We start from the raw sequence: 27,932 nt of genomic DNA, 5'->3' as shown, positions 1-27,932 counted from the left end.
GTGCGGGAGTAGCCGGAGGGGTCACTTTCCGTGCTGCTCTATGGACATACAGAGCAACACCAGTTGGAATGGAACGGGACCATCAGTGAGCACCCCGGCTGGGATCACGCTGAATTGCCTCAAAACCAGCTCATCACTGCCGCCACGTGACTTCCCGCTAAAATGTGGCATTATTGAAGAATTAAAAACACATACCACCGCAGTAGGAAACTAATACGTGTCGGATGTGTGTGCAGCTGGTGGAAGGACGCTCCGTCTGCTGATACCCTTGTGGGAGCCTTTGCAAGCGTGTACACCTATCCACAGCTCCCAACCTCGGAGACTGCGACCGCACCCATGCGGACCACGTGCCAAAGCTGTCTCGCCGGAGTAGGTGCTGCTGGCATCTCATGGGTGGAGGCAGTGGACTCTGCTGCACATCCCGGCGTCCCTGTGGCTCTGGGCAGCGGAGACTGACTCGGCCCCGCAGGTCGGGAGTCTGAGGGCTCCGTGGGAACCGTCACTGGAAAAGCAGCCGGTGCAGAGCTGAAGGGTGGTTGCTTTGGACCTGCTGCAGGCATTGCTGTGTTGCCGAGGGCTGCTCTCACGCTTGGGACTGTCTCTGCCCCGATGCAGCGACATGCCACCTCTGAGATGGCGGGGACAGGTGGTGCGTGTCCCCACGAATCCTGGGAGCTCCCCAAATCGAGCCCGCCTGGAGTGTCGGTGGAAGGGCAAGCTGGTGAACTCTGTGAGACCTGGCTAAGCGTCCCGAGCACCTGCCCCGTGCTGGACGCCTCTGCCCGCACACAGCTCGCAGTCTAAAGGGGGAGACTGACTCGAAAACAAACCGCGTGGTGCAGACATGGAGAAGCCAGCAAGGGCGGTACCTGCAGAAGTCAGGAGGGGTTCCCAGAGGAGGGGGTACTGCTACTTGCCATGGTCATTTACTGAATGAGCACCAGGTCCTTGCTGCTTACTGGAGAGTGGACATCCCCCAGCTCCCGCGGTGGCAGAGGTTACGAGTGACCGTGTCAGCTTTGGCCCCGACCACGTGGGACTCTGTGAAGCCCACTTGTTTCCGAGGGCTCTGGAGAGTCCTGGGAGGATGCAGCTCACACATCCTGCAGCAGGTGCTCTGCCTGGCTGGCTGCTGTGTCCCGTCAGCACCCTGTCTGTCTGTCTGCCATCCCTCTGGGTTCTGGCAGGCACATCCCAGGAACAGCAACACCAGGGCTGGGCAAGGGCAAAGCTGGGGGCCGGGGACTCCATCCGGGTCTCCAGGTGGTGATGGGGACCTGACCACTCGAGCCGACACCACTGCATCTCAGGTCTGCATCAGCAAGGAACTGAAGAAAGGAACCGGAGCCTGATGTCAAACAAGGCACTCTGATGCAGGACGCAGGGCTCAACTGCGAACCTAAACATCCGCCCCGCCCTCGGCCTGCACTGAACGGATGGTATGGATCCAGGGGTCCAGTTTACCACCAAGCCCTGCTTCTGGGGCAGAGGGGAAGCCCTCTAGTCCCCAAGACTGCCCAGGGCCCTGGGTCTCACACTGGAACTTAAAAAAGAACTACACGTTTATTGGAGGGTAGCACAAAGCAATCATTTACAAAACACCTCTCTGCTTTCCAAGCACAGCGTTTCATAAAAAACAATGTCCACCTTTAATAGGTGCTCTGCTAAACAGGTGCATGCTGGGAACCTGTGCGTGCTCAGAACTCATCCTCAGAATTGTCCTGGGCCCTGCTGTAGATTCTGGAGGGCTGGGGGCTGGACAGCTGACCTGCCACGGAGTAATCATCCTGAGCCCTGCTGTAGATTTTGGAGGGCCTGGGGCTGGACGGCTGACCCGAGGTGGCATTGTCCTGGGCCCTGCTGTAGGCTTTGGAGGGCCTGGGGCTGGACAGCTGACCCGCCGAGGTGGCATCGTCCTGGACCCTGCTGTAGGCTTTGGAGAGCCTGGGGCTGGACAGCTGACCCGCCGAGGTGGCATTGTCCTGGGCCCTGCTGTAAGCTTTGTAGGGCCCGGCGCTAGACAGCTGACCTGCTGAGGCAGGATTGTCCTGGGTTCTGCTGTAGACTTTGAAGGGCCCAGGGCTGGACAGCTGACCCTCAGAGGCAGGGGCCAGGTTCACCCAGCCCGGCCCACGGGGCAGCAGGTGGCTCTCGTTGAGCCTGACGACGCGGTAGTTCTCGTAGTGGACATTATGGGTGATGTCCTTCAGGTCCTGCAGGTGGGAGCTGGGCAGGGGGAGGTTGGTCAGCGCTCGACAGGGCGTCCCAGGGGCTCCCTGTCCCCAGCCCCAGGGCTCCCCGCATCCTCACCGGATGAGCAGATCTCTCAGGAGAGGAAACTCACAGTGCGCCATGTTCTCCACTGCAAGACACGGTACTGAGTGCGGCTCTGCTCTGCCTCCCCACCCTCGCGAACACAGAGCAAGCGCCTACCCCATGCTGCGGGGCTCCCGACGCCTGCCATTGCCCCTCTCCACGAGGTTCTGTCTGATCCCACCTCTCCTTCATCAGTTTGTTCATTCACTAGTTCGCTTGTTATCACGTCCCCAGGGCACAGCGAGTCCACTGGTCATTATCATACGGGGCATACTGCACTATGGATCACGTTGTTCGTAACCCATCGAAGCTCTGCCCTGGCGGCTACTCCTCTCTCACTCTTCTCTCACCTTCAGGGGCCTTCCCAGCTCCCTGCAGGGGTCCCCCCTGCCCCATCAGTGGTCAGGGCCCTTGTCAGTCCTGCTGTCGCTGCCAGGCTCAGCACACAGTAAATTCAAGGGCGCCATGCAAAGTGGTGGCTCCAGCCACCCTGCGTGGTCTGCTCAGAGTCGGGGGTCTTGCCCAGGGCTTTGCAGCCGGGAAGCCGGACCCTTCCCCAGGCCCACCATCTGCCCTGTCTGTAGGCTGAGCACCTCGGGCCCGGGAGGGCCGCCACCCTCACCTGCACCCTGCCCCACGGCCCCGCACCAACCTTCAATGATGCCCCACTTGGTCTTCCGACCCAGGACACACTTCCCGTTCACCAGGTGCTCTCGGTCAGCCCCGACCACAGCAAAGGGGATCCGGTCCTGGGGGAGGAGGGGAGGCAGATGGGCCCCCCAGTGAGGTGGAGGAGAGACGGCAGAGAGAGGGCACCAGGGCACTGCCCTTTGTGGAGAGCATGGGAGTTCTGTGGGGCCCGGGGACTCGGTCGGTGCTAGCAGCAAAGTGCTCGGTGCAGCAGAGGGTTAGCGGAGCAGCCCTGGGAGAAAGGGAGCTCCCGCCAGCTGTGAAACACACAGTGTCACCAGCTTCGGGGTCATCACGAGGGTTGCAGAGGTGACTGTGGGGCCTCGTGGTTAAGATATCCGTGTCCCAGGGCCGAGTCTGGCTCAGCTTCCCGCCACTGCAGACGTCGGGAGGCAGCGGCGGCGGCTCAAGTGACTGAGTCCCTGCCACCCACAAGGGGGACCCAGGTTGAGTTCCCAGCTCCTGGCTTCAGCCTGGCCCGCCTGGTGCAGGCATTTGGAGTGGGGGAGTGAAGCAGTGGGTGGGAGTTCTGTTTCTCTTGGTCTCCACCTCCCTCAGAAAACAAAGATGTAACTTGGTAAATCGGAAGAGGCAGGCTGTGGCTCCTGGGCCCGACTGTGCCCCCCGTCCGTTTTCCTCCATCACGTCCATCAGCACGCAGTTAAGCCCACCCGCTCACTCCCGACTATGGCTGCAGAACAGAGCAGTTGCAGCAGGGCCACCGAAGCCACACGGCAGAGCCGTCAACCAGCCGTCTCCAGTTGTCTCCTCACTCAGGGCCAGAAGCGGAAATGTAAACTTTTTTTTTTTTTTTTTGACAGGCAGAGTGGACAGTGAGAGAGAGAGACAGAGAGAAAGGTCTTCCTTTTGCCGTTGTTTCACCCTCCAATGGCCGCCGCGGCCGGCGCGCTGCGGGCGGCGTACCGCGCTGATCCGATGGCAGGAGCCAGGAGCCAGGTGCTTTTCCTGGTCTCCCATGGGGTGCAGGGCCCAAGCACCTGGGCCATCCTCCACTGCACTCCCTGGCCACAGCAGAGAGCTGGCCTGGAAGAGGGGCAACCAGGACAGAATCCGGCACCCCAACCGGGACTAGAACCCGGTGTGCCGGCGCAGCTAGGCGGAGGATTAGCCTAGTGAGCCGCGGCGCCGGCCCCAGAAGCGGAAATGTAAACTTGTAAACTCCAGAACACCATGTGTGGGTTTGTCTGTCTGCCTTCTTTCCTTCCTCTTTTTCTTTGAAAGGCAGAGTGACAGAGAGAGAGAGAGAGACAGAGAGACAGAGAAAGAGAGAGAAACAGAGAAAGGCAGAGACAGAGAGAAACAGAGATCATCCATCTGCTGGTTTACTCCCCAACTAGCTGTAACAGCTAGGACAGGGCCAGACCAAAGCCAGGAACCCAGAACTACAACCGGGTCTCCCATGTGGGTGGCAGGGCCCAAGGACTTGGGCCATCTTCTGCTGCTTTCCCAGGTGCATAAGCAGGGAGCTGGATCAGAAGTGGAGCAGCCGGGACTCCAGCTGGCACCCATACGGGATTGCCGGGTATTGCAGGTGGTAGTTTAACCTGCTGCACCACAACACTGACCCCTCCTTTTTATTTTCTAATTTGTTCATTTTTGTAGTATTTGAAAGGCAGAGAGACACAGAAAGAGACTTCTTCCTCCTGCTGGTTCATTTCCCAAAGACCTGCCACAGCCAGGGCTGGGCCAGACCAAAGCTAGAGGCCTAGCCAGGGCTGGGCCAGACGTCCACCCTGCCCTCGGCCTGGAGGCCTGGAACTCAATCTTGGTCCCCAGGTGGGTGGTGCGGCCCCAAGTACTTGGGTCATCATGTGCTGCCTCCCAGAGTGGGCATTAGCAGGACGCTGGACTCAGAAGTGGAGCTGACACTCAGGCCCATGCATTGCCATTCTTGGGCATCTGAGTAGCCTCGCCACCACTGCCCCGAGAGCCCACCGTGCTGCCCTTTCCTAATCCAGGCAGGAGCACGGCGCGGGGGAGCAGAGTCCCTGGGTGAAGGGGCTGGAGCGGGGGTCTACAGGTGACGAGTCCCGGGGCTCTGGGGCTCTGGGTGGACTGGCACTGACCGTGTCACACAGGCACTGGGATAGAGACTGAGAACAGGACTTGAGCAGCTTCAGAGACACGAACATAGGAGCTCCCTCCTCCCTGCCTAACAGCTCTGTGGAGGTCTAACTCACACCAGATAGTTCGTCCCTTCAAAGTGGACTCTAACATACTCACAAGGTTATGCAACCATCATTGTCTCTAACTCTAGAATGTTCTCATTACCCCCCAAAAGGAACCCTTTAGTACCTTTTACTCCCTCTGCCTGCTCCCCCAGCCCCCGACAATCACTGCTTTGTGGATTTGCCTGTTGTGGACATTTCATCAAAACGGACTCATGCACTCTGTGGTCTTTTGCAACTGGCTGCTTCCACTGAGGCCTGTGTGTGCAAGGTCCCTCTGCAGTGTGGTGTGGTGCATGTCTGTCAGTGCTTTGTTCCCGTGGTGCGGGCCTTCGGGTCGGTGGTTAAGACGCACACGTCCCACATTGGAGCGCCCGGATTGGAGTCCCTGTTCTACTTCCTAGCCACCTTCCTGCTGATGCACACCCTGGGAGGCAGCAGGTGATGGCTCAAGTGGTTGGGTCCGAGCTGGTGTCGGCTAATCCTCTGCCTGCGGCGCCGGCACACCGGGTTCTAGTCCCCCTAGAATCTAGGGCGCCGGATTCTGTCCCGGTTGCTCCTCTTCCTGTCCAGCTTTCTGCTGTGGCCCGGGAGTGCAGTGAAGGATGGCCCAAGTCCTTGGGCTCTGCACCTCATGGGAGACCAGAAGAAGCACCTGGCTCCCGGCTTCAGATCAGTGCAGTGCGCCAGCCGCAGCACACCAGCCACAGTGGCCATTGGGGGGGGGTGAACCAATGGAAAAGGAAGACCTTTTTCTCTGTCTCTCTCTCTCTCACTGTCCACTCTGCCTGTTAAAAAAAAAAAAAAAAGAACTTGGGTCCCTGCCACCCATGTGGGAGACCAGGATGGAGTTCTGGGATCCTGGCTCCAGCTGGTCCAGCCCCAGCTGTTGGAGGCATTTGGGGAGTGAGTCAACAGAGAAAGAAGCTCTCTCTGTCTTGCTCTCTCTTTCTCTCTCTCTCTCACTTGGCCTTTCAAATATAATAAACAAATGACAACTTACAAAAGCAAGAAGTTTGCCATGGCATGCAAAGACTGCTGGCCATGGGCTTGTTTTGCACGTTGGCTATTGTAAGCCACGCTGCTGGTGCACTGGGGCGCAAGGCGTGAGCACACGTGTGTACCCTGGGTGTGCACCCAGAAACGCAGCAGCTGGGACCCACAGTGACTGCTGCTCAGCTGCTCAGAGCTGCCAGGCTGGGTTCCAAAGAGGTTGCCCCCTCATTTTTCACTCCTCCCATCTGTGTGTGAAGGTCCACCCCGCCACAGTGCAACAACACTCTCTGTTTATATCGTTCAGTGCGGTCTATCCCCTTGAGGTGTCTGGGTCATGGGCCGGGGATGGAGTAGTGACAGCTGGCAGGAGGAAGCACCTCACATTTCCTGAGTTGTAGAGACCAATGTTTAGGTGGAGAGTTTGCACAGAAAGACTGTTCCCCCAATCTGTCTCCTCGGCTTCTGTCCCCCAGCCTCCGTCCCCCAATCTGTGTCCCCTGGCCTCTGTCCCCGCCTGCCCCCCATCCCCGGCTCTCACCCGGATCTTGCTGTTGAGAATCCTGTCGTTGATGTCCTCATCAAAGCACTTCTGTGGATACACGTCGATGCAGTGACTTCTCAGGTTTTGCTGGATCTGGGCCCGCACACAGGAGGCCTCAGTCTTCCCTGCCCACCCTGCCCCCTGCCACACTGGCCCCAGCCCGGCCCCAGGCACCCGGGTCACCCTGGTCCTGAAGGCCTCTCGCTCTTCAATGGTCAGGCTGTCCGCCCGGGCGATCACGGGCACCACGTTCACCGTCCGGCACAGCCGCTGCAGGAACTCAATGTCCAGGGGCCGCAGGCTGCCCGGGCAGGGCAGGGCCGGGCCGGTGGTGGCAGTGGGGAGTGTGTGTGAGGGGCAGGAAGCCCCCAGCCCACCCCAGGACCCCTTGCCCTCCTCCTCCCTGCCCCACACTGGCAGCCCTGCCCACCGCCAGCCCGGCCACCTCACCAGTGCCCGGTGGGCGGCACGAAGTACACGCAGCAGTGCACGCGGGTGTCTGGGATGTGGCGCTGGCGGGTGATGAGCAGCTCCTCCTGCAGGAACTGCTCGTACTGCGCGTTGATGTAGCCCAGGATGGGGTCCCAGCTGGGGCGGCAGATGAACCCTGCCCTCGGAACCCCGTCCCGCCTCCCCTGGGGCCCTGGAGGGGTTCGCCCTCAGGGCGGCCCATTGTCCAGGGCCGCGTGGTCACCCACTCCCCTGTACCATGGGGAGATGCAGAGGCCCCTGCCTCTCTCAGCTTGTCTCTGAAATGGGACAGTGCCACCCACTTTTGGGGGGGGTGTCGACCTGGCACCTCTCCCCTGTCCCTACCCTCAGGCTGCGGTCAGCTCTTCTGTTCCACCTCCACTGGCCACACAGAAAGAACCTCTGCGGCCCCCAAGGCCCTGCAGTGTCTTGTGCCCCTCCCCGCTCCTCCCTGTCCTCTCTCACTGAGACCTCTGGGCACCCCAGACTGGGCCTCAGGGCACCCCAGGCCCTCTGCCTGCACCCTGGCCTCTGCCTGGAGCGCTGTTCCCCAGCACCACACACGCCTCGTGCCCTCGTCTCTGGGAAGCTTTGCCCACACGCCACCTTTCAGTGGGCTCTTCCCCATCACCTCACTTACAGCCGCACCCTCGCTGCCTTTTTTTCCTCTGCTAGACTCGGCACATTCTGTCTGACCGTGACGCCGGCTGCGGGCGCCCTGGTGTATCCACGACCCCCCCGATTTCCCTGCTTGCCCCAGTGGAGCTGTCTCTCTCTCTGGGGTGCCTGGGTCTAGCCTCACCTGCTGTGTTAGCTGATGGGCTTCATTCTGCGTCTGCCCCTGCCAGCCCTGCGGTGGCAACTCCACGGAGCCCAGCACACTCATTCGCTCCGCCCATGGCTGTGTCCACAGCAGAGGTGGGCACACAGTAAATGCTCAGTAAGCCATGTGTGCGGCTGGCTTCACAGGTTTGTGAGTGGAGGGGTTGCACACAGCTCTGAACTTAGAGGGTGCTGTGCTTGGTGGCGTGCTTTGAGGTTGTGGTCCCCCAGTTCTTACAAGTTTTGAACAAGGGGCCTCACCCAGGCTGTCATCCCTCAGGGTCCTGCAGAGTATGCAGCCTGTCCTGTGTCCGTGTGTCCGTGTGCATGCGCAGGTGTATGTGAGTGGTGACTGTGTCCATGTGTGTGACTGTGTGTGAAGGTGTGTGTGTGTTTGTGCATGTGTATTGTGAGTTGTTTTTTTAATTTTTATTTATTTATTTATTTTTTGACAGGCAGAGTGGACAGTGAGAGAGAGAGACAGAGAGAAAGGTCTTCCTTTGCCGTTGGTTCACCCTCCAATGGCTGCCGCGGCCGGCGCACTGCAACCGGCGCACCGCGCTGATCCGATGGCAGGAGCCAGGTGCTTCTCCTGGTCTCCCATGGGGTGCAGGGCCCAAGCACTTGGGCCATCCTCCACTGCACTCCCTGGCCACAGCAGAGAGCTGGCCTGGAAGAGGGGCAACTGGGACAGAATCCGGCGCCCCTACCGGGACTAGAACCCGGTGTGCCGGCACCGCAAGGCAGAGGATTAGCCTATTGAGCCGCGGCGCCAGCCGTGTATTGTGAGTTGTGACTGTGTTCATGTGTGCATGTGTGACTGTGTATGGGTGTGTATGTGCACATATGTGACTGTGTGTGTGCGTGCGAGTTGTTAGATTGCTTGTGCGTATTTGTGTGCACATGTATGAGTGTGTACCTGAGTGTGTATTTGTGTACATGTGTAAGTGTGTGTCTGAGTATGTACGTGTGTATATGAGTGTGTGCACTTTGTCCATGCGTGACTGTGTCCATGTATGGCGGTGTGAGTGTATGTGAATGCATGTGCGTGTGCATGTGTGCGACTATGTCCATGTGTGTATGCGAGTGAACGGCTGTGTCCCTGTATGTGTGTACATGAGTTATGTGATTGTATGTATGTGACTGTATGAAGGTATGACTGTGTCCATGTGTTTGAGTGTGTACCTGTATGTATGTGTGTGTCTGAGTATGTATGCACATGTCCATGTGTATGTGTACCTCTGTGTGTGTGTCTGAGTATGTATGTACGTGTCCATGTATATACGTGTATGTGGGTGTGTGTATATGAGTGTATACATATGTATGAGTGTGTACCTGTGTGTGTGTGTGTCTGAGTATGTATGCACGTGTCCATGTGTATATGTGTATATGGGTGTGTGATTGAGTGTAGGTGAGCATATACATGTGTATGAGTGTGTACCTGTGTGTGTGTGTGTCTGAGTATGTATGCACGTGTCCATGTGTATATGTGTATATGGGTGTGTGTATCTGAGTGTATACATGTATATGAGTGTATACTTGAGTGTGTACAAGTGCATACATGTACATGAGAGTGTGTGCGTGCACCAGCTGCTCTCAGAGCCCAGAACAGCTCTACAGGGTGATACCAAGTGACAGCGAAGGAAACTGGCTCCAGCCTACACTGCTGGAGAGTGGCCGGACGCAGCGGTGCTGACCTGAGCTGGGCCTCTAACTGCTGTGACACCACGGTCCCTACTCTGCACTCCTTGTGCCCCGGGCAGCAAGCCAAGCCCTTTACACACTCAGCTCCCTGCACCCACTATGCAGGGGAGGAAGCCAGGCTCAGAGATGACCTGGCCAGGCCGCTTCAGGGCTCGGGAGCTTCCCAGAGGTCGGGGGCAAGGGTGGGAGCGGGACAGCCAGGCCAGCCCCCACCCCTGGAACCCACCACTTGTCGTTGTTGATCTGGTCCCCAAAGCCGGGCGTGTCAATCACCGTCAGTTTCAGCTTCACGCCCTTTTCCTCGATGACTGTGGAGGCAGCAGGGCGGGTGAGGGCTCGGGGCTGGGGGTGGGGGCTGGGGCACGCGAGCCCACGCACATGGCCCACTCACCATGGGTCACTGCATGCAGCTTCAGTGTCTGGGGGGTGGTCACCCCCAGGCCTGGCAGGGTCGACTTCCACACTTTGGACCTGAACAGCGTGTTCACCATGGTGGACTTGCCCAGCCCGCTCTGCCCTGGAATGACCAGATGACAGCAGCGACAGTGGGCATTTCTCACAGTGCCCCTCAAACTCTCGCATAAGTAACACTTTTTACAAAGCAGCTATTGTAGTGCGCACACACACAAGGGCTTGTTCTCCTGGGTGTGCGCTGGGGCATCCCGGAGTCGGCCGCTCCCCGCCGCTCGGTCTGAGCTTCATGGGCCATCTTGGTCTTTACTGACCCTGCGACTCCCACATGTTCAATGACAACACCCTGTGGGTGCCATCCTCTGGCCCACCACTTAACCAACGGGGAGCTGGGGCTGTGCAGAGGGGAGCCTTACCCAGGCACACGGGGTCTCACTCACCCACCACCATGATGTTGAACTCAAACCCCATCTTCATGGCCTTGATCTTCAGCTGGTCCAGCACGGCTTCAATGCCCACGAGACCTAACATCTCGCACGGTGGGGTCCTGGGGCTGGAGGGCCGGGAGGAGCAGGGGGAAGGGGACTGCCGCAGGGGGTCCATGGGCGAGGGTGCAAGGATGCCTGTCACCCAGGGGGCGGGGAGAAGGCCTGCGTCACTGGGGCTCTCAGGGGGCCAGGCTGAGTCCTCACATCTGAACCTGACTCCTGGCTTTGCTGCCAGTCCCTCCCCCCCCCACCTTACACCCCTGGTCTGCCCTGAGTCCCTGTGGGCCAAGGCCTGGGGGGCCTGAACCCCCATCCTGAGGTGCTCCAGCCCCCAAGGCCTGTGCTTCCCCCACCCACAGCCCAAGCGGGTCCTGGGACTCTTGGGGGCAGGGGCACCTGGTGGGTGTGGGTCCCTGTGGGAGTGGCCAGGAATGGCTCAGTCCTGGCAGGCCCTGGTGTGTGTGGCAAGGGGGAGGGGAGAGAGTGACAGTTAACGGAAGACTCTGAGTTCTGTGCCTCCTTCCTGGGGCCTCCTTGCGCAGCAGGCAGGGACCGAGGGCAGGGAACGGAGATGTGGTCTTCCAGCCCTTTGTTCCTGCAGACCACCCCCAACCAGCCTGGCCTGGCTCTACGCCCACCCCACCTCCACACGGCTCCCTCCACCACGGCCATGAGCCGGTCAGTGGCTGAGCTAAATTCAACTTCCATGCCCATGACTCTCAGCTGCTCTGCCTGGGGAAGCAAAGCTGGGACCCAGGGCTCAAAGCAGTTCCTCCATGTGCCTTCTTTGGTCTGCCATTGTGGGCGGTGCGGTATCTTCAACCACCAGTGTTGATCCACCAGGAGAATGATTCGGCAAACACTTAACCTGGCATGTATTGCATACCTGGCACTGTTCTGGGAGCCGTGACATGTTGGCTGGCTACTAAACACCAGCACCCTGGGAGGGGAGTGCTGTTCCTACCCCCACCTTACAGGGAAGACAGAGACCAAGAAAACTGCTCCAGGTCATGCAGTGAGAACCTGGCGGAGCTGGGACTTACCCAGACACTTCTGCTCCGAGTCCATGTTCTTAGTCCCTACTGTCTCTTGTATTCACAGAAGTGTCTGGATTTCCAAAGCGTCATAGAGACCGCAGCCCTGCCCACTCTGGGCTCGGGCCACAGCTGCCGGCAATGCCCTCTCTAGAGGGGCAGTGTGCTCTCCAGCTTGCCACAGTCCCTGCTCCCCTGTATTGTCTCTCTGACGAGGTTTTCTGACAGCCGACGCTGACAGCCCTAAGCACCTCTCAGTTGCAGGCTTTGGCCAGGGGTTTCCATAAGGAGGCGGAGCGCCCTTGTTTTAGGTCTGGTTGGTCCTAAGGCCTCTGTTGCAGCAACCACGCGACTCTTGTCACAGCACCGGCCAGAGGCAACACGTAAACCCATGGTGTGTGGCTGTGTCACAGTGACACTATATAGGCAGCCCTTCCTATCAGGGCGTTCCACACGCCTGCCCCATCAATTAACTGCAGACGGAAAATATTACAGCAAACAAAATCGCGCCGGTACTGCATCTTGTCACCGCTCCCTGAACAACAGGTGTTACCAGCGATTCTCGCAGCCGGTGTGCACCTTAGGTATTCTAAGTCACAGTGGAAAGACAGCATCTGGGAAGACGTGGGCAGTTGCTATGCAAATACTACACAAGGGATTCGAGCATCTGCAGTTCCAGAAGCAGTCCCCCGGGGTACCCAGGGTGACTATAAAGCCACTGTAGCCTCAGCTGCCCTGAGCTGAGCCCCGGTCCTCCTCTCTCCACTGCCTCTGCCCGCCCTTCTTCCTTGCTGTGTCTACACGGCTGACAACAGAGGCTTGACCTTATAGGCTTTGAGGAGGGGAGCCTGGCTGGGACCACACGTCCATTTCTTTCTTTCTTTTAAGATTTATTCATTTATTTGAAAGGCAGAGATACGCAGAGAGAGAGCCAGAGAGAGAGAGATCTTCCATCTATTGGTTCACTCCCCCGATGGCTGCAATGGCACGGTTGGCCCGGGTTGAAGCCAGGAGCCAGGAGCTTCATCTGGGTCTCCCACATGGGTGGCAGGGCCCAACTATTTGGGCCTTCTTCCACTGCTCTCCCAAGCACATCAGCAGGGAGCTGGACGGGAAGCAGAGCAGCCAGGACCAGAACTGGTGCTCATATGGGATGCCAGGTCCCAGGTGGTGGTTGAACCTGCTGCACCACAATGGGGCCCCTATTTCTTTTAAGACATTTTCATTTTATTTCAAAGGCAGAGAGGGGAGGCGAGAGAGAGAGAGAGAGAGAGAGAGAGAGAGAGAGAGATCTTAATCTTCCATTCCCTGGTTCACTCCCCACATGGTCACAACAGCCAGGGCCGGGCCACACTGAAGCCAGGAGCCAGGAACTCCAAACGAATCTCCCACACGGGTGCAGGGACCCCAGCACTTGAGCCATCACTCGCCGCCTCCCAGGCCATACATTTCTCAGGAAGCTTGATCGGAGCAGGGAGGCTGGGACTGGACCAGGCCCTGCAGATGTGGGATGCCGGCGTCCCAGGTGGTGGCCATTCGCTGACTCAGACCCCTGCCCGACAGTCCCGGCCGTCAGCGTGTGGCACGAGGCCCCCTGGAAGCATAGGAGAGTGGAGCCACATCGCCCTGGGGGGAAATTCTGCTTCCCGGAGTGTTGCAGGATTCTGTGCAGGGGAGACTCCAGGCCAGCCGTCCCCTAGAGTGACAGTGAATTCTGCGGATGAGGACAAGCATCGTGGAGGCTGCGGTTGGTGAGGTCCAAGGAGCCCCTGTGGGCTCGGGGCTCAGTGCAGAACTCAGCCTATCCTCAGGAGGCTTCCAGGGCACAGCTGACTGCAGAGCCAAGTCCGAGAGGACCCGAGTCGCGGGCATCGTGGACAGGTGTGCACTGAGCCCAAGTTCATACAGAAGGCAAAAAGACTGGAGGGAGCCGCCCTGGAAGCACGGAGCCAGCGGTGCTGGTGTCAGTGCCCACTCCCCGTGAACCTGCCACGGTGCCACAGGGGCTCCAGTGTTGGTCATTTCACTGAATCCCCCCGCCATATATACAATATACCCCTTGTACGCATGGGGAAATGGAGGTAAGAAGGAGTTGAGTGAATGTGTCCAAGCTCACATGTTGGTAGAGTTAAGATCTAGGATGGGAGCCCCTGCTATGGAGTTGCAGGTTAGCTGACACCTGGCATTCCACCTGAGCCCTGGTTCAAGTCCTGGCTGCTCCACTTCGAATCCAGCTCGGTGCTAAAGTTACCTGGGAAAGCAGTGGGAAGATGGTTCAAGTACCTGGGCCCCTGCCACCCACGTGGGAGACTGGATGGAGTTCCTGGCTCTTGGGTTAGGCCTGGTCCAGTGTGGCATTCGGGGAGTAAACCAGCAGACGGGAGATACTTGTCTCTCCCTCTCTCTTCTTTGTAACTCCACCTTTCAAATAAATCTTTCAAAAAGAAGACAAGATGAGGAACGGACTCTCCCCTTGAACTTTCAAAGGAACGTGGCATGGCCAGCCCGCTCTGCTCTCTGCGCTGCAGGCCGTAGGACGGGAAGTTTGAGTTGTCTGCAGCCACGGAGCCTGTGATGTGTGACTGCAGCGGGAAATGAAGCCATCGGGTGTGCGGCCTAGGCTAGCTCCTTAACTTCTCCAGGCCCTCGTCTGCTCGTCTGTACAGCGGGAACACCCGTCAGCGTGGCCTGAAGAATAAGGCAGGGGGCACATCAGTGCTGGATGCAAAACTCCCTGTAGCTAACGTCTGTCGCCCGCTCGACCACAAGCATCTACAAGACAAGGAGCTGTCCACCTGGCCTGCAGCCCTGCGTCCAGGCCACACCCCACCAGGCCCTGTGTCCTGAAAGAAGAGGCAGGCGGGCTGCTCACCCTGTGCCGTGGAGAGCGATGTCAGGGGTCAGCGGCTGCTGGTCCCACGGGCAGTCTGCGAGGCAGTAACCACCACCTTGCAAAGGTATTTTGAGGATGAAGGTAGCCCAAGGACCTTTGGGGCCTGGTGCGGCTGCCCTAACTGCCCTGGGAGGGGAGTGGAATGTGGACAAGCCCTTCCTCCTTTCTCTGTCATGCGTGAAGGCGGCAGCGACTGGGTGCCCTTGGTTCCAGACTGCTGGGCTGCGGCAAACTAAAGATAGGACAGCAACCCTTCCCCGGGCCCTGCAGCACTGAGGCTTCTCCTGTGGGCTGAGGCAGGAAGCACACCTGCTGAGCCTGGGGGAGGGCGGGGCTGGTTGCCAAGGCCTCAGGTGAGGTGGATCCGGAAGCAGGAAGCACACTGCACTCCTTAGGACCCGGGGCTGGGCCAGCTCAGAAGCTTCCTGGTGCTGCAAGGGGCCTGGCCAGGTTCAGAGCAGGGGTCAGAGGGCCGGGTCTGGGACAGAGGCAGGGGCGGGAGGGGGAGAGGCCGGGCCTGACAGCAGCCCAGGGTTCTGAGGTGGTCCCTGGGGGCCAGGACAGCTGCGCCCAGAACGCACCTGCCAAGATGAGTGTATCCGTGGAGGAGCTGGAGGCCGCGGCCAAGGAAGTGCTAGGCAGACTGAAGAGCCACCAGCTGTTCCAGTCCGAGTGGGACACCGTGGCCTTCATCGTCTTCCTCACCTTCATCGGTGAGCGGTGAGCGGTGGGCGAGGCCCTGCCCCAGCCCCAGGTCAGAGGCTCCATCTAGACACCCCCCCCCCCGTGCCCCCCCAGGCACTGTGCTGCTGCTGCTGCTGCTGGTCATTGCCCACTGCTGCTGCTGCTGCTGCTGCTGCGCCTCCCCTGGGACCCCCCGGAAGGTGAGCCCCCGGAAGGTGAGTGCTGCTTGCCTCCGGGGCAGCCTGGAGTTCCACCAGGGGTGGGGGTGGTGGAGGAGGAGGGCAGGGGAGGGTGCAGCCCGAGAGAGGCTGGGGGAACCCAAACATGAACCCCGCTGGGCCCCTCTCTTGCAGGAAGGCCCCAAGGGAGTGGACAACTTGGCCCTGGAGCCTTAACACCGCATCCAGCCAGCCCCTTCTTGAGTGTGCCCCAGGTGACAGGAACAATGCCTTGTGTTTGCCCAGAGCCTGATTCTTGACTGTGTTCCAAGCCTCACTGGGTGGGGACTCCTGTCTCACTGAGATGGTGCCCCTCCTCGCCTCAGCTGGGGGCTGTGCCCTGCCATTCCACGCCACCCAGCTAATGGCAGGAAAACTGGCTGTCTGGGCACGAACTTCAGGCCGAGCTCTCGACCCTGTCCCTCTCAGCCTTGGAGGCCCCTCTCTAAGGTGGGTTCCGTGTCCAGCTTCGGCGTGGTGCTGGGCTCTGGGAAGAGGGCTGCCAGTTCTTGAAGCTGATGGCTACTGACCACTGGGGACCCTCACCTGGTCCCCACCCAGACAGGACAGACAGACCAGGGCTCCAGTGATGTCTGATGAACTGTATTTCCTAGAGGTCTCATGGCAGCACAAACATAGCCAAGGGTATGCAGCTCACTCACGGGGAGAGCGTCCACCGCCCCGTTGGGCCCCCTCCTCCCCGCCCCTCACCCGGCCACCGGACGCAGCCGAGAGGGAAAGAAGAGGAAGGAGCGTCCAGGGCCTGGCCCCATCCTGAGTCCAAAGGTTCCTGAGGTGTCCAGGCCAGCCGGGCTTGGAATGTGGGCCGCCCCGTGACCGGCCTTCCTGACTGTCCCTCCAGCATACCACCAGATCGGGGCCCTTCCTCCCGGCGCTGTGTGTCCACTCCTATCTGTGTGTTTTCGACAGTATGGGTGAAGCAGAGATATGCGGCCTGCAGGGCCCACCTCTGGCTGGCACCCCAAAGGGTGGGGGTGGGGACAGGCTCCTGGGGTCCTCGGCTTAGAAGGGTCTGTAACTCCAGTAACTGGAGAACACGGAGATCTGTGGAGGACAGGGCACGGTCAGCAGGTGCTGGCGTGTGGTCAGTGGGGGCTGGGAGTCAGCTGGGTTTCCCTGGATGGAGCCACGCGCTGGCCCACGCACCCTCCGTGGCCAGGTGAGATGGGAAGGTCAGCTAGGGCCAATGTGTCTGGGACAGGCACGTTCGCCAGTGACACCACGGCCCAGGTGCCTGGCCCGAGCGTGGGGGTGCAATGGCCTTCGGGACCTGGGGACACCTGGGAGGTGTGATGAGAGCCCCTGAACGTCCCCCCGTGAGGGCTGGGCCAGCAACTCCCCCCACCTTATCCTTGAGCTGCTGGCAGAGCTGCAGGGAGACGGTGAAGTAGACGAGGGCGTCGTTGAGCCAGGGGATCACGCACTCCACCTTGTGCACGTGGCTGACCTCCAGGCGCTGCGCGCCCCACTCACTGGCAGGTGAGGGGCAGGTTCCTGAGAGGGGGCCGGGTCCAGCCCCCAGGTGCAGAGGGGTGGGGTGGAGGCATTCCGGGGCCAGGCCCCCCCCCCCCCATACTTACAACATGGCCCCAGGGCTGTGGAGCACAGCGCCTCCAGATGGGCGGAAGTTCTAGGGACAAGAGCCCCAGTCCCGGTCAGGCGGAGCTCGGCCCGCGGGTCTGGGGGCCGGGGGTGGGGCAGGCTCTGCTCACCTTGGTGGAATTGGGCTGCAGGGCGTGCAGCTGGTACACGGTGAGGCAGAGCTTGTTGAGGTTGATGTAGACGTTCACCAGCAGGTCGGAGGGCAGGGCGGGGGCGAACATCCGCTGGGGGCGGCAGGTGGGATGAGACCCCAACCACCCCCACTGACCAGAGCTGCACCGCAGCCTGGGGCCTGGACCCATTCGCAGAGTGGGGAGGAGACGTTCATCCCACGTGCTGGGGCTTCTAGATTTTTCTCAGGCACCCAAAGTAGGTTCCTGCACTGCCCAGTTTAGAAGCCTCTGACCCAGGCAGGGTTAACGTGTTGGGGAGCACAGGGCGGGGATCAATGGTACTGACCGTGAGGCCGCTGGCAGCAATCTCGGACAGGGTGAGGGTGGCCGGCGTGGTGAGCCGGTTGCGGGCTCTGGTCAGCTGCAGCATCACGGCATCCATGAGCTGGGGGAGGGGCGGGTCACAGCCACTGTGGGTGATGGGACAGGGCCCGGCACCAGGGGCAGCGGTCACTGTCGCTACTGCCAGGTCAGAGTTCTCAGCCTGCAGTGGCCTGGCGGGGGGTGGGGGGGTGGGGGGTTGGAGCTCTGGGGGGTGAGCCCAGGGATCGAGGCTGTGCACACGGGTGGGCGGCAGTGCAGCTCAGGAGGGGGCCTCATCCAGCTCAGGTGCACGGCGTCAGGGCGGGCTTCGCAGAAGCCAGCCTCACCCCCACAGGTGAGGAGACCGAGGCCCTGAGGCGGAGGCTGGTGAGCGGTGGGACCTTCCGGAGCCACAACAGAGCCCCGCAGAGTCCTGAGAGCCCGGCCGCTGCCGCCGCGGGCCCAGGAAGTGAAGATGGTCTGGTGGAGGCAGGGGGCTGACACCACCCGGGTGGTTGTGGTCAGTTCTGGAAGGGCCACGTGCACTTGGCCCCAGTATGAAGGACCAGACACACACAGGGTAGGGGACCCCCTCCAAAACACACAGCCAACGAGGGGCAGCACAGTGCTTCCGACAGGTGGGCTCGCTCACTCCAGACTCGGAGGCGTCACTTACACCCGCCGCCGCCACTACGCCCAGCTGCTACACTCTGCGGTGTGCTTCCTGGGGGCCACCTGACCTGTGTTACTGCAGGTAACAGCCACCAGAGTGTGCCTGCCCCTTTACAGGTGAGCAAATGGGGCACACAGTGGCCAAGCTCACACTGGAGGCCCTCGGAATGGAACCTGAGTTTGATTCCAGACCCTAGGTTGTGAGTCAGTATGCTATGGCTGGATGTGTACAGACAGGTCAGAGGTCACCGGCTCTCCAGGAACCAGCCAGGGCTCAGGGCTGCGCTGGGGAGCTGGCCCTCCGGTGCCTTCGGGCAGCTCACCTGGAGAACCTCAGCCCCCGTCTGGAACTGGTAGCTCTCCTCCCGGTTGGCCAGGAGGTAAATGGCTTGGCTCACGTGGTTCCTGGCGTCCTGGATCTGAAAACAGCACCGGTGCAGCAGTTACCGGGCCACATTTTGTCGGCTTCAGACAGCCTCTGTGGCCTCTGTCTCCCAGGGGGGGAGGGTGCACACCTGTCCAGCCTGCCTCTGACCCCAGAAGCTCACCTTCTAAAGGCGAGACAACCGCCTGGAGCAGAGGGGCAGGCAGGCTGGGCCCAGTGGTCCAGAAGCTGGAGGGAGCATGGACTTGATCCCAGGAGCCACGGCAAGCCCCTGGAGACTCTGGACAGGGTTGTTCTGAATGACCCCACCCAGGGGGTCCTGACCATGCACAGGACAGGCGTCCCTGCTAGGACACTCTCTCCCAAGCTTGCTGTGGCCTCCGGGCCCCGGGCCTGCCCCTGCCTGCCCTGAGGCTGCGCAGTGCTGGGTACCTGCTGCAGCTTCCACTGCTTGTCCTCCCGGAAGGCGAAGTGCAGTAGCTGGCTGTTCCGCGTCATCTTGAGGTTCACGTCCTGACAGGCAACAGCGGGTAAGCCCGGCCCAGGGACCCCCTGCGGCTTCTGGCCACTCAGAGCCCTTCAGCCAGGTCAAGAAAGGGGACTGGGGCAGGGGAGAAGTGTGGTGGCTCAGGCCCCAGAGCTCTGCACGGCCGAGGGCCTCCCAACGCCCTGGCCATTTACCGGTGAAGACGGGAGGCCAAGAAACAGGAACTCAGGCCCGTGAGGAGCCACAGAGAAGCGAAAGGGAAAAGGCTGAGAAAGGGAAGAGCGGGAGGGGACGCAGCCTCTCTGTGACGGTAGGGATGCGGGCAGTGCCGTGGTGCCCAGCGTCGGGTCAGGCACAGAATGGAGCTCAGGTGGTGGCTGACTGGACTCTGCCAGTGCCCCCGCTCCATGGGGCCCAGATGCCGGGCCGTGCTGCCTGCTGAGCAAGTCCCGGCTCTGGCCCCTTGCACCTCTCACTGGATCCACACAGATCCCCTGGGGAGGGGGACACGGTGGCTTTCATTCTACAAATGAGGAAACAGGCTGGAGAGGCGCAGGTCCTGCCCAGTCGCTCAGGCAGCTCATGGCAAAGCTGGGGTAAGCGGGTGGGGAGGTAGAGGGGCAGGGGACTCACCGCCTGGCTGAGGGCATCCCCCTGCAGAGTCAGCACACCCTTCACCTGGTCTGTGCTGCAACACATGGGGTCAGAGTAGCGCCTGCTCTGTCCCCTACCCAGCAGGCTGTCCCTGGCCCTCCCACCCCACAGCCAATCAGTCTGCAGGGCAGAGGGCCCTTGCCCCAGGGTACCCCGAGGAGCCCTCCCTGTGGGTCTCTGCTTGCCCGGCTCACCCAGAGCTGCCCAGGATGAAGTTTTCCTGCTTGGCTGGCCCCTGAGCGCCTGAGCCGGGCAGGGTGAAACGGAGAGAGGCCTCCTGCAGGGCAGAGGGCAGCCAGGTAAGGTCACTCGGGTTCCACCTGTGCTCCTCCCAGAAGCCCCCAACCCCCGGTCAGCCAGGGAAGGGCCAAGGTGACCCTCCCCAAGACTCCTGGGTACATCCCACCGTGCTGCCCCTCCCTGCTCGTTCACCTTCTCTGAGCACCTCCTGTGTGCCCACCCTGGGGAATACCCAACAGAAGTGTGGCCTCCCAGTCACGGAAACCTGCAATTCTGGGCCACACCACGCACCGCACCAGACATTTTTGTGGGATGACCGGCTTACTTCACAACAGCCCTGCGAGATGGCTGTTGTTACCCGCTTTGTGCAAAGGGGGAAGCAGGCCCGGAGGGGCTGAGTGCTGGCCCGTGTCACAGGCTGTGCGCTCCTGCTCTCGGATTAGTCCCTGCTTCAACCCGGGGCTGAGCCCAGCCCTCCTGGGTCACAGCGCGGCCCGTGTCCCGCTAGGCTGCAGGTGCCCTTCGGCGGGGCTCGGTGTCCCGTGCTCAGTGGGCGCCCAGCCAACACCCACGGGACGGCGCGGGGACGCAGCCCGGGGGCGGGGCGAAGCCGTGCTTACCTTGAGGATGTCCTGCAGCTGCCGCAGCACGGCGTGCACCTCGTCGTGCAGCAGCCAGCGGAACTCCTCCTCCTGCCGGGACAGCGCGCGGTCACGGCCCGGCCCCGCCGCCCGCGCCCGCGCCCGCCGCCCGCGGCTCACCAGCACGGCCCGTTCCGCTGCGGTTGCCGCCATCGCCGTCGCCGTCGCCATCGCGACCGCCCGCCCGCTCCTCGCGGGTCTGTCCCCCGTCCGTCCGCGGCGCCCGGCTCCACCCCCTCCCTCGCCAGCGATTGGCTGCGCAGGCGCCGGTCCCGCCCCCCAGGCCGTCTCCGTGCCGGTGACTGGCCAGCGCCTCTCGGCCCTCCCTGGCTCACGAGACCGGCGGCTGCGCGAACCCGGCCCGCGCCGGCACGGCCTCAGGCGCCGAGCGGGGTGCGGACGGACGAGGCCGGGCCGCAGCGCTGCCCGCCGGCCCCGCCCCGCCCCGCCGCGACCGCTGATTGGCCTGCGCGGCGGTCCGTCGGCGCTCGCCGGGTCCCGTGGGTGGTAGGCGGAGCCCGCCGGCCGCCGGCGGCTGCCCCGAGGCCCGGGGGCCGTGCGCGTCCCCGGCCCTGCGCGCACGGATCTGAGTCGTGAGGGGCGGCCGGCGCCAGGCCGGGGAGCCCACAGATGCACGCGAACGGCTGTGTTACCAAGAAATGTTTTATTTTTCTTGCAGTAGCTTTGTTAATTGCACAAAATCATGTATTGTTTTTGCCATTTAAACATTATCACACAATCCTATTCTCAAAGACAAATGTTCATTAAAAACAAAGCAAAAATAAAAATTCACAACCTTAATTACCTAGATTTGTCATTTAAAGGAGGCTTAAAGGAAAAATAGGGGGAGGGGCTTTCTTACAAGCTTTCTCACAAGTGTCACATTTTCTCTCCAGAACGGAAGGACTTCAAAACAAAGGTGAAATAGCTTAAACAGAAATATTCTTAAAAAGGGACTTTACAGAACTGTCAACAATATTAAGACAACATTGACTAACCGGATTCATTACAGCATGTCCCCCACCCCCACCCCGCAGTGTCCCCAGGACTCCAGAACAGGCTTTGTGTTCAGACAGAAGTGAGTCCAGAATCCCAGTGAAATCGACAACTGTGTGAACCCCAAAGGGCATCTTCCCTGCCCTCCCCCGATGTCTTCTGGGACCCTCTACCTAGGTTCTAATCAGTGAAAAACGGCCAGGGCTGTGAGGGGACCTCACACCACCGCGACCACCTTATATATATATGTATATATATATAGTTATATATTTCACTATAAATGCTGACCTTCTACAAATTGTGACTTTGGAAAATCCAACCCACGCAGAGGGAGAAAAAACTGACATCCTTTGGGTGACTTCTCCTTGTTCTCATCAGTATTTCAAGCCCCTTCTGGTCCCCTGTCCAAGGAGAAATGCTAGGGCCTTGAGGATGTCCCAGATGTACCTCTGAGGGTCAGTTACAGTTCAGCTTTAGGTCAGGCCCAGTTCTCTTCCCTCCCGACAGACCCCAGGCCTGGGAAGCACCGAAGACCATGATGCTGGCTGGAGTGAAGACACTCATTCCTGAATCAAGAGCTGAGCCCAAGAAATGCTCATCGTTGGTCAGGCTGGTCTGGGCCGGAGAAGGGGCAGACAGACAGACACTGTCTACTTGGGAGGAAAGAGGGGAGGAGAAAAGGGAGGAGAGTGGAGAGGGACATGCGGGGACCCTGCAGGGCAGACTGGAGAAGGCGGGCACAAGGGGCCCAGTCAGAGCGGCTCTCCTCAGAGCCAGGTGACACGTCTGTGGCGTAACGGAAACAGGAAGGAGCCTATTTCTCCCTCCCTTCTTCCCAAGGGTTGGAATGCAAATCCAAACGCTAACACAGCCCGGTGAGGAGCAAGGCTCAGGGCTGCACGGCTTGGTGGCTGGTGGGGGTGCTGGGGTGCTGAGCAGCAGTGAAGGGCACCGGCTTCCAGGCTCACCTACAGGCCGGCTGCTCGCTGCTCCTCCTGAAAGCCAGATCCCTGTCTCGGCAGGACTTTGCCAGTCTCATCTGAGTTCACAAAGGCGCTGACGGAGAGCTGGTTGTCATGTTGCTGTCTCTGACGTGAACATCATCCTCGTCTGCTCACCCGAGGCTGGAGGTCCTGCAGGAGCCTCTCTCTGGAGTCTGTTTCGGCTCCTCTGGGCCAGAGCCTCCCAGATACAGTGGGTGTGTGCACTTGACAGCCTCTTCGTTCTGCAGAAAGCTGTGGAAGGCATCCACTTTCACTGCTGATCCTAGTTCCTTGGCTGGAAGGGTTTGGAGATAAGACAAGCTTGGAAGAGGAAAAAAAAAAGCCAGGCAGCAGTTTCTGGGTAGCTTCTATCCAGGGGTGAGTGTGTGTGTGTGTGTGTGTGTGTCCAGTACCCAGCTCAAGAGCTTCGCCACAAGCCAATCCTGCTGACGCCCCTCCCTCCCCAGGGCCTCAGGGAGGGGTGCTGCTGTGTGCTGTGCTGACGGCAAGTTTTAAAGTCTGTATAAAAGGAAGTGGAGACAGATGGACTGGTCCAGACTTAAGTCCCAGGACCTCGACCCCACATGAGGAGAGGGGTCCGAGGGAAGAGTAGAGGGGTGGGGTGGGCTGTTGGTGGTTTAGTGGATGTAGGCTCGGTACACGGCAGACATATCGTTGTCAGACTGGTCCAGTGCCTTGGCTCTTTTGTATACCTGGAAAAAAAAGCTAGAGGTCAGCCTCTGGTCACCAAGCTGACTTAAAGGCCTGGACTTGAGCCCTGGAGGCAGTTCTGGATGAGGCTAAGCAGGCGGGTCCTGGAGCTGAGGCTGCTGATATGAATCCTGACTAGACCCTGCGCAAACTGCCCCAGCTTCTCAGGACCCCAGCGGCTGCTCAGATCAGTGGCCTGGTCGGCAGCAAGTGACAGCACGGACCTCCACCTGGCTGTCGTGAGGACTCAGTGCAGTGAGGGACAGAGCGCTCAGCGTGGCCAGGCATGCAGTGATCCCTTCCTGCAGACACCCTCCGAGACTCACCCTGCTACCCGGGGCTGCTGGCCTTGCCCCCCCCCCCCCCCGCCCCGTACAGGATGCTCTCCCTCTGCACTGCCGACTGCAGCCCGAGCAACTCCAGGGCTCTCTTGGAGCAGCCCACTGGATAGCAGCTGCACCTCCCATGACACTCTTCACTCTATTTTTTTTTTTTTTAAGATTTTATTTATTTGAGAAGCAGAGTTTCAGACAGTGAAAGGGAGAGACAGAGAAAGGTCTTCTGTCTGTTGGTTCACTCCCCAACGGCCGGAGTTGTGCCGATCTGAAGCCAGGAGCCAGGTGCTTCCTCCTGGTCTTCCATGCAGATGCAGGGGCCCAAGCACTTGGGCCACCTTCTACTGCTTTCCCGGGCCACAGCAGAGAGCTGGATTGGAAGAGGAGCAGCTGGGACTAGAACTGGCGCCCATATGGGATGCCAGCGCCACAGGCGGAGGATTAACCTACTGTGCCATGGTGCCGGCACCTCTTCACTGTATTTTTAAGATGCTCTACAATTCTTACGTGTCTAAATGCTTTGTCATTATCTTGGACCTCCTTCCATTAAAATTCTAAGTGTTCCAAGGAGGGGAAGGAGCTGATTGTACTCCAAAGCATCTCCAAGGCCCAGAGAGTGCCTGTGATTCAAGGTGGGCCCCGAGACACCCGGTGAATAGGAAAGACCTTGACAAGAATTAAAAAGGGGTCAGTGTTGTGGTGTGGCAGGTAAAACCACTGCTGTGATACCAGCATCCCATATGGGTGCTGGTCCGTGTCCTGGTTGTTCCACTTCCGATCCAGCTCCCTGCTAACAATACGGGAAAAGTAGGAGAAGAAGGCCCAAGTGTTTGGACACCTGGCATCCATGGAGAGACGGGGATGAAGCTCCTGCTCTTGGCTTGGGCGTGGCCCACAGCTGACCACTGTGACCACCTGGAGAGTGAACCATATGATGAAAGATCTCTCCATCTCTGTATTTCGCTTTTACTTTCAAAATAAGGAAATAAATCTTTTTAAAAAATTAAAAAGCCACAGGGAGGGGAAGTATCTTAGCAGTGTGTTCAGCTGCCTCGGGTCACGGTCATCCCTTAGAGTGCTTGATTTGAGTCCTGGTTATTCTGTGCTTCCGTCCAGCAATCTGAAACATGCCTGGAAGGCAGTGGATGCTGACCCGAGTGCTTAGGTTTCAACTACCTATGTGGGAGACCAGAATGGCTCCTGGCTTTAGCCCTGGCTCTTGCAGGCACATGGGGGAGTGAACTAGTGGGTGAAAGATCTCCCTCCCCTTGTCTTCCAACTCTGCCTTTCAAATAAATAAAATGAATCATTTTTAGATTTATTCAAATTCAGAGTTAGAGTTAGAGAGAGAGAGAGAGAGAGAGAGAGGTCTTCTGTCAGTTCACTCCCCAAATGACCACAACAGCCAGGGCTGGCCAGGTCCAAGCCAAGAGTTTACTCCAGGTTTCCCACGTGGGTGCAGGGGCCCAGGCACTTGGGTCATCTTCCATCACTTTCCTAGGAGCATCATTAGAGTGAGGTGGAAAGTGGAGCAGCCTGGACTCAAACTGGTGCCCATATGGGATGCTGGTGACTTAACTTGCTATGCCACAATGCCAGGCCCTAAAATAAATCTTAAAAAAAAGGGAAAGAGGCCGGCACCGCAGCTCACTTGGCTAATCCTCCGCCTGCGGTACTGGACTCTGTCCCGGTTGCCCCTCTTCCAGTCCAGCTCTCTGCTGTGACCCGGGAATGCAGTGGAGGATGGCCCAAGTGCTTGGGCCCTGCACCCGCATGGGAGACCAGGAGGAAGCACCTGGCTCCTGGCTTCGGATCGGCGCAGTGTGCCGGCCGTAGCGGCCATTTGGGGGGTGAACCAACGGAAAGGAAGACCTTTCTTTTTGTCTCTCTCTAACTCTGTCAAAAAAAAAAAAAAAAAAAAAAAAAAAAAGAAAGAAAGAAAGAAAGAAAAGGAAAAAAAAAGGGGGGGGGGGAGAATAGACAGCCCAGAAACATTAAGTCTAGAGAAACTAAAAATTATTTTTTCTCTTAATTTCTTTAAAATACATATGAGTATACTTGAAAAAGTTCATGGAAAAATTGATATAAAAGATAAGCTTATTCTGGTAAAAAACACTTCAATATTTATGAATCTCTTTTTCATAATATGTACTTTCCATGAATTTTTGCAGACTCCTTATATGCATGGACTTCAAATTTTTGGGGTACCAAAATAAATTCATCTTTTAATTGCATTTTCATGAACTTTCTGAAGTATTCTGCTATAGTTGCTTTAAGCAAAAACTACAATCCTGTGTGACGGGGCTCAGACACAGGCAGAGGTACATATAGATGTCCATCCCCGCAGTAGTGTTCTCACTGGGGAGGTCTTACACAGAACAAAGCTGCCCCAGAGGATGTCTGGCACCATCTAGAGACACAGTCAAAAAGGGGTTGGTGCTGGCGTCTGCAGGTGCAAGCCAGGGATGCTGCAAGTGTCAAGCAATGCCTAGGACAGGCCCTCCCCATCAAATGTCAGCAGTGCCGAGGTTCAGAAACCTCGCTTAAAGGAGCCATAAAACGCATCTGTGTAGCTGTGGGTTTGCTTTATGTGAAGTGGTACAAGATCAATGCCTTAAGCAGGCTGTGAAGTTAAGGATATATACCACAATTCCTAGAGAACCAGTAAAAAATAATGCAAAGAAGCATAGTTGAAAAGCCAACAGAGGGGTGGGCATTTGGTCTAGTAGTTGAGACTCCAACTGGGCGCTCCTCTATCAGCGTGACCGGGCTCCAGGTCAGCTCCACTCTCCATTCCAGCTTCCTGCTGAGGCTCACCCAGGGAGCTGCAGGTGGCAGCTAGTACGGGGGTCCTGCCATGCACACTCAACACCTGGGTTGCTTCCTGCTCTGTCTCTGCCTGGTCCAGCATTTGAGGACTAAACCAGCAGACAGGCGCTCTCTGCTTCTTCCTGTCTCTATCTGTCCATCTCTGCTTTGCAAATAAATACAAATAAATAATTTTTTTTTTTTGACAGGCAGAGTGGACAGTGAGAGAGACAGAGAGAAAGGTCTCCCTTTTGCTGTTGGTTCACCCTCCAATGGCCGGCGCACCGCGCTGATCCGATGGCAGGAGCCAGGTGCTTCTCCTGGTCTCCCATGGGGTGCAGGGCCCAAGCACTTGGGCCATCCTCCACTGCACTCCTGGGCCACAGCAGAGAGCTGGCCTGGAAGAGGGGCAACCGGGACAGAATCTGGTGCCCCGACCGGGACTAGAACCCGGTGTGCCAGCACCACAAGGTGGAAGATTAGCCTATTGAGCAGCGGCGCTGGCCAAATAAATAAATTTTAAAAGGCCAACAGATAAATAAAAGTGGAATTCAAAAAGGAGGAATGAGAAAGGGACATACAGATCTCAAATGTTAACATGGTAGCTTCAGACGTATCAATAGATACTAAACGTTAAGGGACAAGGCTGACAGTAACATCCTGACCTCCAAGATTCCAACAGCCTGCAGCCCATATTCACACGATGCAGGAGGCCTGAAAGCACCATGCTGCATTGAGAAACTAAGCAAAAACCGCTTCCAAGCCAATGAATCCTGCAGAGTCAGGGCAAAAGCAATTCCTAAACCACTTCAAAGAGAACCTTTCCCAGCTCAAGTCATAGTTGGAATCTTCAGAAGTAACTGCAATTGAAGAAGAGCTCTATGGACAAAAAGCTATAAAATACACAAAGACTTTCCTTGCTGAGAGAACCCGCACGTAGAATGAATGGGAGACTTGAAATATCACTGCAGCCTGAAAGAGCCACGGAAGCAGCACTGTGAGATGTCCCAAGACAAGGGAGGCACAGACGACACCGAATCCAGGCAGAAGACTGCACCAAGTTTTAAAAGGCAGGTCTGAAAAGAACAGTCCTGTGCATTTTAAAAAATCTTTCTCTGCTTTCAAGCCACAAGAGACCAATGAGTATTTAACTTAATAAAAAATGTGTATCAGCTGAAGGCACTTGAAAGCTGCAGCGTCTAACAGAAACAAGTCATGTGTTTCATATGTGTTACACATTAAGATTTATTTTTTTGAAAGGTAGAGTGACTGAGGGAGGTAAAGACAGGGAGACAGAGAAGAGATCTTCCACCGACTGGTTCACCCCCCAAATGCCTGTAATTGCTGGGGCCAGGTTGAAGCAAGGAACTCCAAACCTTGGGCCATCGTCACCTGCTGCCCAGGCACATCTCGGAAGCACTGAGTAGCTTAGACGCAATCCAGGCACACTGATACGAGCTGTGA

The 27,932-nt window shown here is 58.5% G+C and overlaps 4 protein-coding genes across 20 annotated transcripts in view; 1 reads left to right on the top strand and 3 right to left on the bottom strand.

The window, feature by feature from the left end:
* Positions 1-1,544: 1,544 nt before the first annotated feature.
* On the bottom strand, positions 1,545-11,136 carry SEPTIN12 (septin 12). Of its 2 annotated transcripts, XM_017338210.3 has the most exons (10): positions 11,025-11,136; positions 10,581-10,763; positions 10,121-10,246; positions 9,956-10,037; positions 7,183-7,320; positions 6,916-7,033; positions 6,730-6,825; positions 2,969-3,065; positions 2,311-2,362; positions 1,545-2,226 (listed from the first exon to the last, which is right to left on the bottom strand). In XM_017338210.3, the coding sequence occupies exons 2-10, from the start codon at positions 10,741-10,743 to the stop codon at positions 1,698-1,700; spliced, it is 1,401 nt and encodes a 466-aa protein (XP_017193699.2). In that variant the 5' UTR covers positions 10,744-10,763; positions 11,025-11,136; the 3' UTR covers positions 1,545-1,697. The 2 variants fall into 2 exon arrangements, with proteins under 2 accessions (XP_017193699.2, XP_069920104.1); XM_070064003.1 differs by lacking the exon at positions 11,025-11,136 and having other exon boundaries at positions 10,581-11,018.
* A 3,629-nt stretch (positions 11,137-14,765) lies between these two features.
* Positions 14,766-15,704, top strand: SMIM22 (small integral membrane protein 22). 2 transcript variants are annotated; one of them, XM_008249628.4, is made up of 3 exons: positions 14,766-15,268; positions 15,354-15,454; positions 15,593-15,704. In XM_008249628.4, the coding sequence occupies exons 1-3, from the start codon at positions 15,145-15,147 to the stop codon at positions 15,632-15,634; spliced, it is 267 nt and encodes an 88-aa protein (XP_008247850.2). In that variant the 5' UTR covers positions 14,766-15,144; the 3' UTR covers positions 15,635-15,704. The 2 variants fall into 2 exon arrangements, with proteins under 2 accessions (XP_008247850.2, XP_008247854.2); XM_008249632.4 differs by having other exon boundaries at positions 14,798-15,268; positions 15,354-15,439.
* A 340-nt stretch (positions 15,705-16,044) lies between these two features.
* On the bottom strand, positions 16,045-21,012 carry ROGDI (rogdi atypical leucine zipper). The gene is made up of 11 exons (XM_051836154.2): positions 20,756-21,012; positions 20,615-20,686; positions 19,949-20,031; positions 19,734-19,788; positions 19,046-19,126; positions 18,552-18,647; positions 17,540-17,638; positions 17,191-17,304; positions 17,059-17,108; positions 16,824-16,950; positions 16,045-16,522 (listed from the first exon to the last, which is right to left on the bottom strand). Exons 1-11 carry the CDS (start codon positions 20,804-20,806, stop codon positions 16,481-16,483), a joined length of 870 nt encoding a protein of 289 aa, XP_051692114.1. The 5' UTR covers positions 20,807-21,012; the 3' UTR covers positions 16,045-16,480.
* A 272-nt stretch (positions 21,013-21,284) lies between these two features.
* Positions 21,285-27,932, bottom strand: part of GLYR1 (glyoxylate reductase 1 homolog) — a 34,615-nt gene continuing 27,967 nt past the window's right edge. For all 15 annotated transcript variants that reach the window (XM_051836147.2, XM_051836146.2, XM_070064002.1 and 12 more), the window contains one exon: positions 21,285-23,327. In XM_051836147.2, the coding sequence (XP_051692107.1) occupies positions 23,253-23,327 (75 nt within the window). In that variant the 3' untranslated portion in view covers positions 21,285-23,252. The remainder of the gene's footprint in view (positions 23,328-27,932) is intronic.

Source organism: Oryctolagus cuniculus, chromosome 19, assembly GCF_964237555.1.
Source record: "Oryctolagus cuniculus chromosome 19, mOryCun1.1, whole genome shotgun sequence".
NCBI classification, from domain to species: Eukaryota; Metazoa; Chordata; class Mammalia; order Lagomorpha; family Leporidae; genus Oryctolagus; species Oryctolagus cuniculus.
Note: the sequence above shows the minus strand (reverse complement) of the source record. Positions and strands in the feature narration are given on the sequence as shown.

Bases quoted from the DNA above. Each gene is read 5' to 3' on its own strand.
- ROGDI (XM_051836154.2), bottom strand. From the start codon at position 20,806: ATGGCGACGGCGACGGCGATGGCGGCAACCGCAGCGGAACGGGCCGTG. The intron at 20,687-20,755 runs GTGAGCCGCGGG...CTGTCCCGGCAG, and splicing joins CAGCGGAACGGGCCGTGCTG to GAGGAGGAGTTCCGCTGGCT. The intron at 16,951-17,058 runs GTAAGTATGGGG...CTCACCTGCCAG, and splicing joins CACAGCCCTGGGGCCATGTT to TGAGTGGGGCGCGCAGCGCC.
- SEPTIN12 (XM_070064003.1), bottom strand. From the start codon at position 10,941: ATGGGGGTTCAGGCCCCCCAGGCCTTGGCCCACAGGGACTCAGGGCAG. The intron at 10,247-10,580 runs GTGAGTGAGACC...TGGTCATTCCAG, and splicing joins GTTCAACATCATGGTGGTGG to GGCAGAGCGGGCTGGGCAAG. The intron at 3,066-6,729 runs GTGAGAGCCGGG...CTCCTCCCCCAG, and splicing joins TTCTCAACAGCAAGATCCGG to GACCGGATCCCCTTTGCTGT.
- SMIM22 (XM_008249628.4), top strand. From the start codon at position 15,145: ATGAGTGTATCCGTGGAGGAGCTGGAGGCCGCGGCCAAGGAAGTGCTA. The intron at 15,269-15,353 runs GTGAGCGGTGAG...GTGCCCCCCCAG, and splicing joins CGTCTTCCTCACCTTCATCG to GCACTGTGCTGCTGCTGCTG. The intron at 15,455-15,592 runs GTGAGTGCTGCT...CCTCTCTTGCAG, and splicing joins GGAAGGTGAGCCCCCGGAAG to GAAGGCCCCAAGGGAGTGGA.